A 16,190-nucleotide genomic window follows, 5' to 3' on the forward strand; every position below is an offset into this window, starting at 1 on the left:
AGACCATAAAGGAAACATTGTCATAATTCATCAGCAGTGGATCATAAGCAATCTATTGGGATAAATGTGTGGTATTCATTGCTGGCGAACTGCTCTGAAACCTCAAAGGGAGTTCTGATATTTGTAACTTTTATGCTATCTCATGTTTAACAATGCATCTGAAAATATGAAATGTGTTCTTTTGTCAAGAGTATTCGAGTTTATAGTGGCAACAATCAGACTGCATGTGCACTGATACAAACAGTTATAAACAGTAATGAAAGAAAGCAAATGGCACAGTCTTCTCACAAACACTTTACTGTTAGTCGTTTGTGTAGCTTAACCTAATGAGCGACAAATAAGAGATTCAGTTCAGGCCTTAATATTCCAATAAACGTTGACATGCTGTGATATTTCCACTCTACCTGTAGCTTATCTTCATAGTTCATTTCCTCGTTGGAGGATCTGAGTTCCTGGGTTAAGTGGAACGAATGCACCACGTGCTCCGGAGAGACGAAGTCGTTGATCACCTGGACGCAGCTGTGCAGGTTTTGCACCTGTACGGATGAGAGACACAGATGTGACATACTGTAGATGATGGTGCTCTGGAACTTCAGCGAGTATTACGCAATCTACTACACGCCTCCAGTTAGCTGATTGACAGTATATCATTTAGAAAGTAAAAGGTCTTTTAGCATAATTGTTAAAACATTCACTTCAGGTCGTGGTACACGTGTCTTTTTGTAAGAATATCTTGTATATTTTTAGTAATATCAGATCATTTACTGGACTGAAGCAACTTAAGTTTACTTGATTATTCATAATTTTTTTTGGGGGGGGGCGGGGGGGGGGGGGGGGGGGAGAGTATGTTAAAATGTAATTATCAAATATGATAAATCAGGCTTTTGAGGAATATTTATTTGTTGATCTCTCAATCATCATTCTATGGCATTATGTTTTGCCCCCACAATAAAAACTGATCACAAAGCTCAGCATTTAAATAACAGCTTACTTAGACATTATTGGGAGATTGAGAGTAACAACATATATTTATAAGCAGTTTATGTAAATAGTCTTTCATACTGTTATAAAGATCTCATGGATTTACATTCCTATCAAAATTTCATCTTACTTTTTGTCCATCGAAATATCAGCAACTGCACCAAATTGCATGTTTTGCTTAGTTTGGGCCTCTAAATATATATTGTCTAATACTTCAATAAACCATTTAATTTTGAATAAATCGATTTTTCCAACTACTACTAATTATTTTTCGGTAACACATTAGAATAGGGAACACTTATTCACCTTGACTTATTCAACACTTTGCCTCAATAAATTCCTAACTTGCTGCTTATTAATAGTTAGTAAGGTAGTTGTTAAATTTAGGTATTGTGTAGGATTAGGGATGTAGAATAAGGCATTAATATGTGCTTAATTACTACTAATAAATGGCTAATATTCTAGTAATATGCATGCTAATAAGAAACTAGTTAAAAGACCCTAAAATAAAGTGTTACCATTATTTCATATGTAAGGCTTCACAGGATTTAAGTAAAGTTGAAAGCATTAGCAGATTTTTTTGTTTTGTTTTATTTTGTTTGAAATAATTCAAAGATATTCTGACAAATTCTTGCTTAAGTGTCTGATCAATTTTTAGCAACACTCCGAAATATCGGAATATTCTGAATAATCAATAACCCAGAATATATATATCATGATTTGCTCATGTGCTATCAGTGGTTTGAGCAATTGCAGAAAAAGAAGGAGTGCAATGAGACCTGATGCAGAGCTCCAGCAGGGATCAGGACCGAATCACCCAGAAACTGCACCACAGTAAAGCCCTGAACAGCGTATTCATCCAGCAGCTGCTGACGCAGCTTACGGCTCAAGTACCAGCCTGGCTCACGGATCGGGTCGTGGTCCGCTGGATTCTCCACACCCTGCTCTTTAGCCACCTGCCATGTCCAAACACACACAAACACGGAGTTCAGACAGCAGCACGTGCACTAAAGATCTGCACATTCATATGAAATCAATCCTCTAACACTTCCTTGTGCTAGAGCAAAAGGTTTTATGAGGACACATACTCAGAGAGAGAGAGAGTGAGCGACACTGCCGTGATCCACTGTATCATTTCAAGATCAGTGGAGAAATCAAATCAAAATAACCTTGTGCAGGAACTCTTTAATCTTCTCGCCGTCTTTGCTTGTGTAGATGTGCCACAAGGCTCCGGGAGTCTCGCTTGAGTCCTTTAATCTTTTCTTCACGTTGTCATCCAGATCTTCCTCCTCCAGCCTCTTTAGCACTCCTGTGTGTTTGGCACAAACACATTCATGCGGTTACACAGCAAACGAATCACACGGTCAGCCTAATTTATTATAAAGGCAGGGAGCGCCGTCCTCTTTTGAAGACAGAGTGATGTTTAAAAATTAATGGCGAGGAGTGAGCGTGGGAGTCTGGCTTTTATATATTCTCCTCATGTCTGCCCATGAGACAGCGGATAAAAATAGAAAGGCCATCGCAGTAGGGAGGAGGGAAGAGGGAGGAGCAGCTGTTGGCATGAGACACGATGCAAGAATTAAAACATTACTTAGAAAAATGTGTCGTTCAAAAACTGTCATGCCTGTGTTTTTTTGAATGATCACATTACCACATTTACATGTCAATATCATTGTAATCATTTAATACCAAATTTGTTCTGAATTACACAACAGATGATAAAGTCTTTTGTCAGCCATGTTAAATGCATGTTGTCAAAGACGTTACTGGTAATCACCTATGGCAGTGGTTCTCAAACCTGGGGGCCTCCGCTAACATCCAAGGTGACTTAAATGATTTAAAGCAAGCATTAAAATAGGCCATTAAAAAAAAAAAATATTTCGTACAGATATTTCGACAGTATTTCGATTCGATAGAAAGTGTAAAGGAAAAGTGAGGGGGGCGGGATCAGAAAGGACTACTAGGGCCACCCCTCCTACTGTGGCTCCAACAAGATATTTCTTGTTTTTAGTCATCCCCTCAATTACTGTTTTATTCCTTTGAAGAACCAAGTCTTGGAAAACCTGAATACATGAGGAAGCCTAATTTTAAAAGTGTGATTTCTACACCTAGAAAAGTCATGTTAATTCATAAAGTCTTAAAATGCCATGTGCATATTTATAATGAATAGACGTTATTCTAGTTTTGCCAAGATCTAAGATATTTTATTGGGTAAAAACTTTTTTAAATTAAATAAAATAAAAATAAAAAATTCCTTATCCTTAATAATTTTCCAGTAAATGATGAACAATGAAAAAAAAAAAAACTCTGGGCATTTGAATATTGTTGAAGCCAATGTAACATTAAAAAAAAAGGCCGAGAAGCACTGACCTATGTTTCTTTAGATGCAACATCACACCCAAATGGCTTTTAGAGATCTATCTACTGTAGTAGAAATCCATTAGAGGATCAGAGACAGTACAGTGGTCATGTAAATCTAAAATGGTTTTTAGTTAATACCATAATAATATGTGAAACTCCATGTTTCATTCTCATGAGTGCAGATAAAAGCTCTTTTTAGTGCTGCTATGGCCATGTACTGGCAGAGGAAAATCCTTCCAGATGCATCTCTTACATTTCATTGTTTCCAGGGTGGAAACCATGCTCTGCGTTTTTTTTCCCTCTTAGCTCAAGGGTTTATGGAACATTTCTGCTCAAGCAGAAGGCTTTTCCCCCTCTGTCTCTTTCTCTAACACTGCTGACCAAGTAAACGGACAGGCTGTTGACAACTGTGTGGCGAGCGGGCCTCAGGCTTACCCGTTTTGGAGAGGACACCATTCCCTTTGGCCACTCCTACATAAACCAACACGCTGATGATGTCCGACACCTCCATATGCAGGTTAGCAGTGCCGAAGTCCTGCTCCTGAGATGCCGCCACACCTGAGATATGGATCATACATGATTCAGTTCACCAAATTAGGCTACAGTTATTCATTTTTTTACTTTATTTTAAATTAGACATAATAAAAGGTAATACAACAAATAATACAAACACTAATGAGAATCTGGGGAAATTTTCAACGTTATATGCTATGAAAATTATGTCACAATACAAAAAAGTAAACTGTCGAGAAATAGGCCTCATTTTCTTTTTGCAAAAAGTTTTTATATTTTCTTTTGGGGCGAAATATGACAGGTTTTATGAGATAATTATAATTTTTGTTAAATCGATTGAATTTTTTTACAGTAAAACCATGAATAAAACATAGCAAGCCACTAATAAAATGAAAACTAAAAATACGTGTAAGAGAGACAGAGGGAGCTGCAGTACCGTAAGCGCAGCAGAGGCGCGGGCCCAGGTCTGGCCGCACAAAGGAGGAGGGCAGATGGGATGCCAGGTTGAGGTTCCCCTCGGGGTCTGAATACTCAGGCATTGGGAGGTTTTTCATGAGATCATCATACCTACACATTGAGATGAAGCACATGCTAAAACAACTAAACCAGAGCTATGCTTGATCAGTACGTACAAATTAAATATGTAAGTTCACCATGAAACAGCATTCACAATCCTTAAAACAATGTCTAAATGGCTGCTTAACATGTCTACATGTAATGTTCCTGTGTTTCTGAGGTACCTGGAGGGCATCAAAGTCATAAACTCTTCCCCTGAAGGCCAGTCTTTCAGTCGATACACCACAGTTTCTCCATCTTTAGACTTGGGCCGCTCTGTAGAAAGAGCATGATCAGCATAAACAGAAACAGGCTGATTAAGAAGATAACTGCTCATTTGTTTACTTCAAGTGGCACTCACTCGTGAGATCTTCAAAGCCGTCCCAGAATTCTTTGATGCCTGAGTTGGACATTACTCCATCCTTGCAGTTCAAGAGGTCTCCCTGGTGGTTAGCAAACTCTTGGTTGAAGGATTCCGCCTTCCACAAGCTGGCGTTGAGCATCTTGTGCACCCCAGAGACCAGCACCGGCTGCAAATACACCACACAGGAAATGGCCTTTTAATGACAGCTGAGATCACAACCACTACTAAGACTTGCTTTTTGAAGAGTGGAAAAATTTGAAGTCTGGTTAAAAAAGAAATTGCAAGATGGATTCCTCTAAAGACTAAAAGTAATAATTACATTTATTGAAAAGCCTAAATCTGTGAGTATATTATAAACTGAGTGCCAAACTAGCTTCTGCAAAAGTGCAGAGCTCAATAATAATGATGCGAGTGTTTTGGTGTTCAAAATAAAGTTGAAGCATAAATATGAATCTATGGAAGCACATTATAGCAATAACATTTCCAGATTTTCTTCTATTTATTTCCAAATTTTCTTTTAGTAAAAATATTTGTGAATAAAAAAAGTTGTATTGATTAATATAAAAACCGATCATTCATCTGTGTTAAAGTAAGCAAAAAACGTTTCTACTGGTTGGGACAGCTAAAAAAAAAAAAACCTTACTGGTGAACCATTTAGTATCAAGTCTTAGTCTCAGATGTTATAAAGAGTCGTTGGAGTCACGTGACCTGTGAGTACGATGGCAGCTTAGGTTTGCGCCACCGCCGACCCCACTCATATTCGGCGATAATTTCACTTTATTTAACGAATTGTTTGGCCAGTCTTTTATCACTTAATATTTGGCAACAACGTTATGTCCACACGTCAAGCGAAATCGGCCGGCAGGCAAGTAAATCGTGAACGAACGCATGAAGCGGATAAGATCGAGGAGTCTCTTGCCGCCATGATCGCATACGCCATGGAGAAGCAACAGTCGTTTATTGAAGCACAGTTTAAAACTCAAGACAGACTGGACAACATTCAGAAGGAGCTTTCCAGCTGTTCTAGCGGTGTAAGAGAATTACGTGATAGATACTCCATCCTGAGCACCCGACTTAGTAAAACGGAGCAGAACTTTGAGAAATGTACCGCAAAAATGGTGAACTACGAGGAAAAACTGGCTGACTTGGAAGACCGGAACCGGCGGGATAATGTTCGCATTGTGAACTAACCGGAAGGTGTAGAAGATGTGAATCTCGTGTCTTAAATCTCGGATTCTCTACCAGTATGGTTCCCTTCGTTGACCGAGACTATGAGAGCTCATCGCATCAGCCCTCCCAACAACACAAGCAGGCCGTGAACGGTCATTATGAAGATGCTGCGCTACACTGACCGAGATCAAATCCTCAGGGCATCTAGGAAATCGCCAGTCAAATATGACGGAAAAGACATCCGATTTTCTGCGGATTACAGTGCATTTACCATGAATCGACGCCGCGCATTCATGGAGGTTACCAGCAAGGCACAGAAAATGGGCTTTTGCTATATCCAGAACAACTCAAACTTACTCGAGGATCGTCGACACAACACATCTTCAAGTCCCCTTTGGAGGTTGAGGACTTTCTGAGTGGAGTGGACACGCAAGTGAGTAAAGAAGGATAATGAGACAGTTCTTAAAGTAATTTTTTCTTTTCTGAATGTTGGTACCGGTATTCTCCAGTAAGCGTAAACGGAGTAATGCCAACATCTGATTATATTATTGGCCTATTTGGCAATGTTTTTGTTTTACTCATTAGGAATCTGTTAACAATGAGTGGGTGAGTGGTACTATTGAGTCTGCCGCCCTTCTCGGGGTCACGTTGTCCATTAGTTGGGCACTGGTCACCCATGTGTTTTCTTTTATTATTATTTAAGTTTTTTGTATTCATTGGAAGTGTTTCTTCTAAATGTTCTCATGTTTTTGTGGGAAGTTGGGTGTCCAAGGGGGTATTGGCGACCAGGGTAGGTGGGTATTTTTCCCTCTATAATATTAGGTGTTCTTTGAAGAGTAATTTTATTACTTTATGCTTGTTGATTTGTTTGTTAATGTTATTTTACAGTGATAATATATGGCATTGGAAAACCTTCATATAATTTCCTGGAACGTGAATGGATTGAATGGCCCCATTAAGCGCACTGCCTGCCTTGATTACTTGCATTGACATCATGTTGACCTAGCTTTCATTCAATAATCACATTTGAGGAAACCAGATGTCCAAAGGTTTTCTAAGAAGTTTTATTATGTAGCTGCATCATCCTCATTGAATAGTAAATCACGTGGCACACTTGTTGTGTTAAAAAGAAAGCTTTCTTTTAATATTTTAGAAAGGTATAGCTGTGATGATGGTAGAGTATCATACATCAAATCATGTATAGAGGGTAATAATTTTGCATTTATTTCAATTCATGCCCCATCCCAGTTTGATCCAAATTTTTTCCCTGCTCTCACTAAAACTTTATAGCAGATTCAGGATTGTTTTCTTATTCTTGGTGCTGATATGAATGCGGTAGTGGATGTATCTCTTGATCGCTCGTGTTCCCACAACCTCTCAACTCAATCTTTATCATCTGCCGATCTATAGAGGTGAACACGGGTTCGGTCAATGATCCTCGCTTTCTCTGGGATGCTATAAAGGGTTGCACAAGAGATTCTTCTATTTCTTTTGCATCCCATTTTAACAAGTCTAGATTAAATACAATATGTAGTCTGGAAACAAGATTTAAATAGGTTAGAACGTCTTCAGCAGACCTCACACACTGAGAATGTTCAACAAGAAATAAATGTGATGCGCACAGAACTTAACTCATTGTTACGGTGCAGAGCAGAGTTTTTGATGCACAAGGTTAGAAGAACCTATTACTTCAATGGTGCTAAGCCAAGCCATCTTTTAACTCTCAGGTTGAAGAACAGTGAAAAATTAAAAAATATTACGGCAATTCAAAGTCACACTATCTTTAGATGCTGAAAAAGCCTTCGACAGGCTGGAGTGGCAATATCTTTGGACAGTACTGGAACACTTTGGCTTAGGTAGTGACTATATTAATATGATTAAAGTTCTATACGCTAATCCTTCTGCAGTGGTTATGACAGGTGGCATTTGTTCTTCACAATTTTTCATCTCACGTGGCACTCGTCAGGGATGCCCTCTCTAGTATAGATACCGGTAGTATCTAGCTTTAGATATCTGGGTGTTGATCTTTGTCTTTGCACACAATAGCTTTAAAAAAAAATCAAGTTATATATCATCGTATAACCAAAGATTTCACTCGTTGGTCAACGCTACCATTATCTCTACAAGCTCAAATTTCTGTAATTAAAATGGATGTTCTACCTCGCATTCCTTTTTTCTCTTCGATGGTACCGTTTTCACCACCCACAGATTACTGGTCCAAGCTTCAAACATTAACATCCAAGTTCATATGGAATGGCAAACCTCCTCGTATAAAATATGCAACTCTACAACGTTGCAAAGATGCGGGTGGTCTTGCGGTACCAAACTTTAAGTTGTATCACTGGGCATTTATTTTACGGCCTCTTATAGCTTGGTTGAATCCTGGCCCTCTCATCTCTTGGAAATTGGTTGAATCTAATTTGGCATTACCCTACAGATTAAAAGATTTAATTTATTGTAATATCCCGTTGAATAGTGTGAAACAGCATTTTGGCCCAATTATAACATATCTTCTTTCTGTTTGGCGTGCAGCTGCAAAATTATCCCACAATAATAATAAATGGCACTCTCACGCTCCTCTATTTCATAATCATAGTCTATTTACGGACAATAAACCATTTGTTTTTCCAGAATGGAGTGATAGAGGCATACATGTTTTAGCTGATATATGGGGGGAGAATGGTCTGCGATCATTTAATGATTTGCATACAGAATATAATCTACCAGGGACCTCCTTTTTCTTTTATTTGCGCCTGAGATCTGCAATGAGAGCATATGGGGTTCCATGGGGAACTAATATTTCTTGAAGTCGATATATCATGCTGTCCTAAGCTTTTGCTTTTAAAAGATGACTCATCTTTCAGTTTCTCTCGGTCTCAAAAAAACTATTTATTCTCTGGATTAACTGCAGCTAAGAAAATGCTTACCCTACGCTGGCAACCTCCACATTCTTTAGCTTGGTCACACTGGATGTATTCCTTCACATGACATTACAAACATGGAGCTATCAGTGGCTAGGATGCACGGTGCCACTCAAAAAACTATTTCAGCTTGGATAAGGGCAATATCTAAAATTAAGGACTTGTTAAAGTGACATGACTAATGTCTTTACACTATATTTGCTTTGTGGAGTTTTTATAATTATTTTTGTTAGACTATTTGTGATTGTACCTAATGTGATGCAGAGGGAGTGGAAGGGCTTTTTCGGGGGGGGATTTAAATGAGGAAAATTGAGTGTGTTGCAATTTGTTCTTATTGATGTAGACACTGCTGTATGCAACAGATCATCCTAAATATCTCACATAAAAGAATGTGCCCTACATAGGCATCTGAACATATACAGACATAAAATCAATGAACATACAGACACAAAATCAATGTTTTCATTTCATCTGCTATCTTGAATAGAGTTTTTGAGTTTTTAGATCTTGAATTTTTATGAGACTGCATTCTCTGTGAGAAATTTTAAAAAGCAGCATAATAATAGTAACTACCCTTTGGAACAATCTTTGCATTGGGAGCCTTAAAATGCTGCTTACATAAGCAGCTTACTAGGTTTTGGAAGACAACCAATATGCTGGAAGAGCCACATTTTATGATGCCAGTTTACTTCCTGCAGAGCTGTAAAGTCATGGTCCACTAAGCACAAGTCAATAAATGTCATTTCGGAACAGGAATAGACAGAGGCTGTGTCCAAAAATGCCCCTTACACCCTTTTTTAGTGCACTATACAGTCATTTGAAGTGGTGTCTGAAACCATAGGGGACATTATTGAGTGTACTTATTCAATCCGATCATGCATCATAATAATGAGTGTAAAGCCAACGCACACTCCAAAGTCAACACTCAACTGCACTAGAAGGGTCACAGCGAATATATTCATGCATTTCGCCAGAAGATAGCATCTATGGCCCTTATGGCTCAATCAATGTCCGAATTCCATTATATGTTTTCATTCAAACCTTCAAGGGGACCATATTAGTGGAGTAATGGGTACAGGGGTTGATTTTGGATACACCCAGAGGTTCTCCTCTGCTGCTGAACAAATGCAATGACTGGGTGTGTATGCTTGAGGATTTCAATCTCACACCTCTTCAGTATCCTCCTATCCATTAGTGAAAATCAGACTTCATTGTAAAGGATCTATACGTTCACTTGAAATGTCCTGCATTAGTGCTGCACACGAAGAGGTGCTACTTGTGAAAGAATCAAAGCACTTAAAGCCTATAATGGCCTATGTGAAGTACATGCTGAATAAATGGACTAACATATAGCGCCTTTCTCTCTGGACACCCACTGCACATGTAATGCAGACTGATGTGACAGATGAACCAAACAGCTGTCCACTGAGAGAAGACACCAGCCAGCAGAGGCAGAGATCGCATCGACTAACATTTTGGATCATTTACCAAATGTTACATAAATACTCATATATAAAATAATGTATAATGTACTTATAATATAACAGGCATGTGATCATTGAAGATGGAAAAAAGGAAAACCTGTATATAGAATAGACATATCATATAGTCATTTTACTCAGTAGTTTAAGGTTCTTTCGCAATTCATATGGGTTGTACTCCTCAAGCTGGAAAATATGGAAATCTGCATAAATAGAATCACATCCTTGTATATAATCTGGGAAATGAGAATAAGTGTAGACGGATAATGATTATTTGTATCACAACCTGTAATCGGTACACAGGACTATTAGGATTATCCTGACTGCAAGGATATCAGTGGCAATTCTGGACAGGGCTCCAGGAGAAATGACTCAAAACCAAACACTACATGAGAATAGGGATTTTTGCCAATTTTACAGAGCGGTATTTTAAAGAAGCAAGAGAAAAGAGGGAACAACAGGATCAAGGAAATGTTCTGAGCTAAACTAATATTGGCTTTGAAAGAACCACAGCTCCAGCAGAACAGAAAGCAATGTAAGATTCAGTATTTAGTGGGCTTGTTTCACAGACCTGTCCTTGTCTCCAGCCCTCCCTGAAGAGTTTCCAGTTGTTGTTGTTGCGGTGGTCTTTGAGCCAGAGCAGCCTGCACTCGTAGAGCCAGCAGTGCGGGATGTCAGCATATAGTTTGGGCGGTTCTTCCACTGCTTTCTTTCTCTCAGCTTTGGGCTCCTCCAGAGGCTCATGCTTCAGGTTCAGCTTGGTCCCACGGCCCGCCGGGATCTTGTTTTCCACCACAGAGGCGATGATGTCATCCAGGATGTTGGGCATGCTGCGGCCACTCTTGACAATCTGTGGTAGGAAGACCACAAATGAAGCCATAAGCTATTTTAGGATAACAAACATTTTTTTCTTTATAGTGATACAGGCTCTATGTCACAGGGGTCCTCAAATAGCGAACTGTGGTCCAATTCTAGACCCCAGCTTGTTTGCACAATTTTACAGTTTCTACAGTTTAAAGTGAGAAGAGAGTGGAGCTGTACACATTCACAAGCAGTCAGGGTAGTTTATGGTAATGATCTTTCGGTGCTATATCCTCTAATATATTCAGCTAGAGCCAAACATGCTTTATTCAAGCTCTTTTCATTCTAAAAAGCAAAATCTAAAAATATTTTAGACTTAAAAAGGAAAACCCTGAACCCTTATACAGTGTCTTTTCTGCCACATGGCCTTCTGTCATATAAATGCATAAATAATAGCCTGATAAAAAAATCTGTTTACCTTTAATATTCATATCCAATTGGGCTCAACTAAATTATTATTTATTTTTTTTTTTTTTGTAGAAAAATTCTCAGACACCGATGCTTTGGCTCTCAGGCCCAATATCCTCATCTTTTATGACTATCTTGACCATTTGACAATTTACTACTATTCCAAAAAAATACTGTCCGGACCTCCTATGGGAAGGAAACATAGAGACCGGACTTTAATTGAATACCCATGGCTCTTTATGCTAGCATGGCCATATTTTTAGTAAACTGCCATCTATGTGAAAATGACTAATTTCTATGATGTTTACATCAGTTTTTTTTTATAATGATACTGTCTACCAATAAAAAGTATGGAAACTTGATTATAATTACTACTTTTCTGTATATGCAATGTGTGTACAAAACCAATTTCAAGAATAAATCTTTAGATCAAATCTTGCACGAGCAAACTATTCATTGGTTGTGTAAAGCCAAGTACACACTACAGGACTTTACACGTCGGCAGATCGCTGTGCCGTTCAGACTACATGACTTGATTGTCTGTCTTTTAGTGGTTGTGGCGTTCACACTACATGACTCTTATGTAAATTATCTGCAACCAGGGGTTACACACTACACGAGCTGACAACAACTCTGTCACCCAACTACTCGATTCGGCCCCTAAACCACGTTGTCATGAAAACACGCGAGAATTGACCGTTCGCAAAGAGCTTGATTGAGAGGTGATCTGACCAATCAGAACCGCTGCTATCCGCCATCTTGCCTGACAGCTGCCCAGTCTTCATAGAAATACATGTTAAAACGGGGTGAAAAGATCGACTGAATTGAAACTTTTTCAATATAACTAAATATAAATATGTGCTGAGGGTTAAGCTGTGCTGTTGTTGGCTGCAAATGGTAACGGCAATAAGCTGAGGTATTTAAAAGTGCTTGTTTTGCTTACCAGAAAATCTGGTCATGCACTGTATGGCTTGCAGCGCTAAAGTTAAATGCTGAGTGTTAAATAATAAAATAATGTTAAAAAGTGTGCTCCTATCATTCTGTGGACAAAATCCCGTGAACTTCGCCCGATCGGGAGCTGTATATGCACATGTGCGCTCATCTGTTTTCAATGCAGGTTAACAGCGAGCTTCATGTCATCTTCCACTCATTAAACTATGACCTTTACTGCAAAAAGACGGTTACTGCGACACTCGCAAAGTGATGAAACTATGGCACTATGTGCTTTTTAAAACCATTTTCATAGGTTTCACGTTATATTGTGGGCTCGGAAAAAATTTAAATGCGCATGCCCAGTAGCCGCAGCTGTATCCCTTCTAGCCTTAACCCCAAATCAGACAGAAGTAGATTAACTTCGGTGGCCTTAAAATGGTGTGTTCCGCGGTTGAAATTAAACACCTGATGTTTATTCATGTTCATTTCGTGCATTAAGTAAATATGAAAAGATGATCGATTCACGTAGGCAATACAGTGATCTGTCAGGACACATTGAAGAGCCACAAAAAGGTATTTATTGTTTGAATTTCTTTAAAAATGACTCAATTTAAAATCTGAGGGTCCTGAGATCTTGTTTCATATCAGCAGTAACCTGCTCTGTCTTCTCTGTCGGTGTGTGGTCAGTTTCCTCTCTGCGCTGCGATGTGTTTTTCCCTGCGTGAGATGGAGAGTAGTGTGAGTGTTTGTCAGTCATGGCAACAGTAACTATTGGTAAAATAAAAAATATAGCAGCCAAAAGCCTGTGAAAGAGAGTGAAAGATGCTTATGTGCAAAAATATAAGTTGCTGCTGTTTTTCTTCCGGTGACCTCAACCCATGCCTTGCTCTCTCATTGGCTGTAGCTCGTCACCACACCTGACACCACGTGATGTCGAGTCGGCCGACCGGTCCAGATATTTGGCATGCTAGATATTTGTTTGGCGTCGGCGAGGTGTCGGCGACGCGTCAGCGAGCGTCTTCGATGCATCGTTGTGTAATTCACACATAAAGATCGCGGAGCGGCGATCACCCGCAGATTTTCCCCCGATTACAGCCCGACCTGTCGGCCAGCTCGTTAACTTGCAAATCTGGCTTAAATCGGGCTTAACATCCTGTAGTGTGAACTAGCCTTAAGTTGCCACCTCTGTATAGTAGTTCAGTCTCTTAGCTTGAGTGTGATCAGTTTTCTGACCTGCGAGGCAGTGGAGTACACAGGAGCGAATGCGATGCCGGCATCAGTGGAGCCCAGACGCAGCTTGCCTGCGGTGGTAGTGAGGAGGTCTCGTAGGGTTGATCCCTGCTCCAGGGAAGTTGCTTTACTGTGTAGAGACTCCAAAGCATCTGACTGATCCTTCTCCTCCTTTATCTTTCCAACACCTGATTCCTTATTTTCTGCAGGAGAGAAGAACAGGCTGTTCAAACCTCAGATGTCAATCTCTTTCACATTATATGAAATTCAAAAGTAAAAGAAATAGCACAACTTCCAGTTTATTTTCATTATATGATACATTCCCATAATAATTAGTGGGAAATTTGTGGTGGGACTTTTTATTACAATTTTAAAGTCATGATAAAACAGAGGTAGCGACAGATCTTTTCTTCCATACTGCGGCAGATATTTGAGTGTAACAGATTATCGAAAAAATAAATAATGTAGGGCGGACTTGGTTCTATGCATTGCTTGCTAATTGGATTTTAAAACATGGACATGGCACTCAAAAGTGAGGCAGATAAATGCGAGTTTGCAGGTGTTATGACATTTTGAATCAAAATTACAAGGACAAATGTTCACAGTATGATTTCTAACATGCTTTTAAAAAAATAGCAGATTAAACTCTGATCAGTTTCAAAAACAACTCTGAAGACCTTGATAAGCTTGCTCGGGTGTATGATTTGGATTGGAGCTAAACTCTTCAGGGCAATGGCATTTCCAGGGCCGAATTTGAGGACTCCTGCACACATTACATTTACAAGTTTTCAGATGTACAGTTTTCATTTGGGCGGAGAATAAAAAAGGTCTTAAAAATCCCACTGGCTTAGACAAGGAAGACAACTGTAATGTACTAAAAAACTGCTCAAAACACCAGCAACGCACATTACAATATGCCATAGCATGAACTATATACTCTATTGTTATATTTTAAGAGTTGACATGAAACAACAAAAATGCAGACTTGTCAAAAAGTGCAATTTAAGAACCACTGCTAAATGAAGAAACTTCTATACGCCTCACTGGGCAACAAAGTGAACTGAACGTGTGCCAACAACCACAGGGCTGATGGTCTTTTAAGAGCAGTTCATTTGGAAAGAGCGGCGTGTTCGGCATGTGAGAGCAGCTGAAGAACTGGATAAACATGTGGTTAGGTGAACTCTTTAGACTGTGGGAGCTCACAACTGAGAAGGCCTGTAACGTACACCACTAAATGTGAGGATTGTGGAATGCTGGCAGCCTGTCAAGCACGCACACGCCTGCAGAGAAGGGAAAAACACGGGGGCAGCTGGCAGACCTCCAGCCCCTGGCTACCAGTAACTTCAACCGTACCTTACGTTTTATTGTTTCTGTACCCACCCTTCTTTTCCTCACGGGATTTCTGCTCGGCCAGATCAGCCAGGAAGTGAAGAGGCGATTGGGACTCGGGTGGGGTGAACTTGCTGTCGGTGCTGGTGTCGCTGGCAGGACTGCTCCCTCCGTTGGCCTCTACCTTCAGAGAGGAGTTTTGCTGGCCTCCCTCAGGCTTACACAGAGAGATCTTGTTGCTGTGATTTAGCACGTTTTGTAACACCTGCGAAAAGTAAGAGTGTGTCAGAGACAGCTCAGCAGTTTCAGGAGAGTGAAGGGAAATATTGTGAACTTTTAGTGGTTGAGAGATGAAGCAGGACTGTATTAAACATTCCAGCGCAGAACAAAATGTGAAAATCTGTGTGTGATTGAGAGAGTGTGAGAGTTTGTGTTTACAGTGAAAGCACGCACAAGGCTAATGCGCCATTTAATCTCATGTGAATGGAAATGTGACTGAGAAGGATAGATGTACAGTTTGTTCAATGGGATAGATTGTCTTAAGGCCTTAAATCAGGTCTTGTGGGGGTTTTTTTTCAAGACGTATCAATGTTTTGTCAGCTGAACAATCAACAGTACAAGCTATTTAAAATAATTGGTTTGATCCAGAGTTGTCCAGGTCATTGCTGAAATAGCAAACTGGCAGTTTTGTCACATGGAATCCATTTTTTTTTTTTCACACTGGTCAGGATGAACCAATCATGTGATTACTGGATTTGAATAATTTTGCAGAAATTGCTAAAGCAGATTTCCATTTTTTTGTCTATAATCAATCCTTGAAATAAATAGATTTAAAATTATACTGTTTTTCCTTCTAATTTTTTTCAGAAGAAATATCTAAACATTTTTAAATCAAGATATATTTATTTTGGCCATCAATTTCTAAATTAATTTTTCCACGTCATGTGTAGGGATCTGTTAATGTTTAAGTTTATGCTTAAAACAAGAAAAAATACCTGCCATTGGAATAAAAAAATCAAATTATTTTCCCTTTGAACTGAGTGTATCTTGAATTAAAAATCTTTAGATATTTGTTCTGGAATA

General features: G+C 39.3%; 1 protein-coding gene across 2 annotated transcripts in view; it reads right to left on the bottom strand.

Moving 5' to 3' along the window:
- The window catches only part of LOC306858035 (putative JmjC domain-containing histone demethylation protein 2C), a 148,020-nt gene that overhangs the window by 1,401 nt on the left and 130,429 nt on the right, over positions 1-16,190 (bottom strand). For both annotated transcript variants that reach the window (XM_079398389.1, XM_079398390.1), the window contains 10 exons: positions 15,159-15,372; positions 13,782-13,981; positions 10,918-11,196; positions 4,772-4,940; positions 4,596-4,686; positions 4,292-4,422; positions 3,778-3,900; positions 2,151-2,290; positions 1,761-1,937; positions 405-536 (listed from right to left, as the gene is read on the bottom strand). In XM_079398389.1, coding sequence (XP_079254515.1) covers positions 405-536; positions 1,761-1,937; positions 2,151-2,290; positions 3,778-3,900; positions 4,292-4,422; positions 4,596-4,686; positions 4,772-4,940; positions 10,918-11,196; positions 13,782-13,981; positions 15,159-15,372 — 1,656 coding nt within the window. The remainder of the gene's footprint in view (positions 1-404; positions 537-1,760; positions 1,938-2,150; positions 2,291-3,777; positions 3,901-4,291; positions 4,423-4,595; positions 4,687-4,771; positions 4,941-10,917; positions 11,197-13,781; positions 13,982-15,158; positions 15,373-16,190) is intronic.

Source organism: Barbus barbus (assembly GCF_936440315.1).
Source record: "Barbus barbus genome assembly, chromosome: 38".
In the NCBI taxonomy this organism is placed as follows: domain Eukaryota; kingdom Metazoa; phylum Chordata; class Actinopteri; order Cypriniformes; family Cyprinidae; genus Barbus; species Barbus barbus.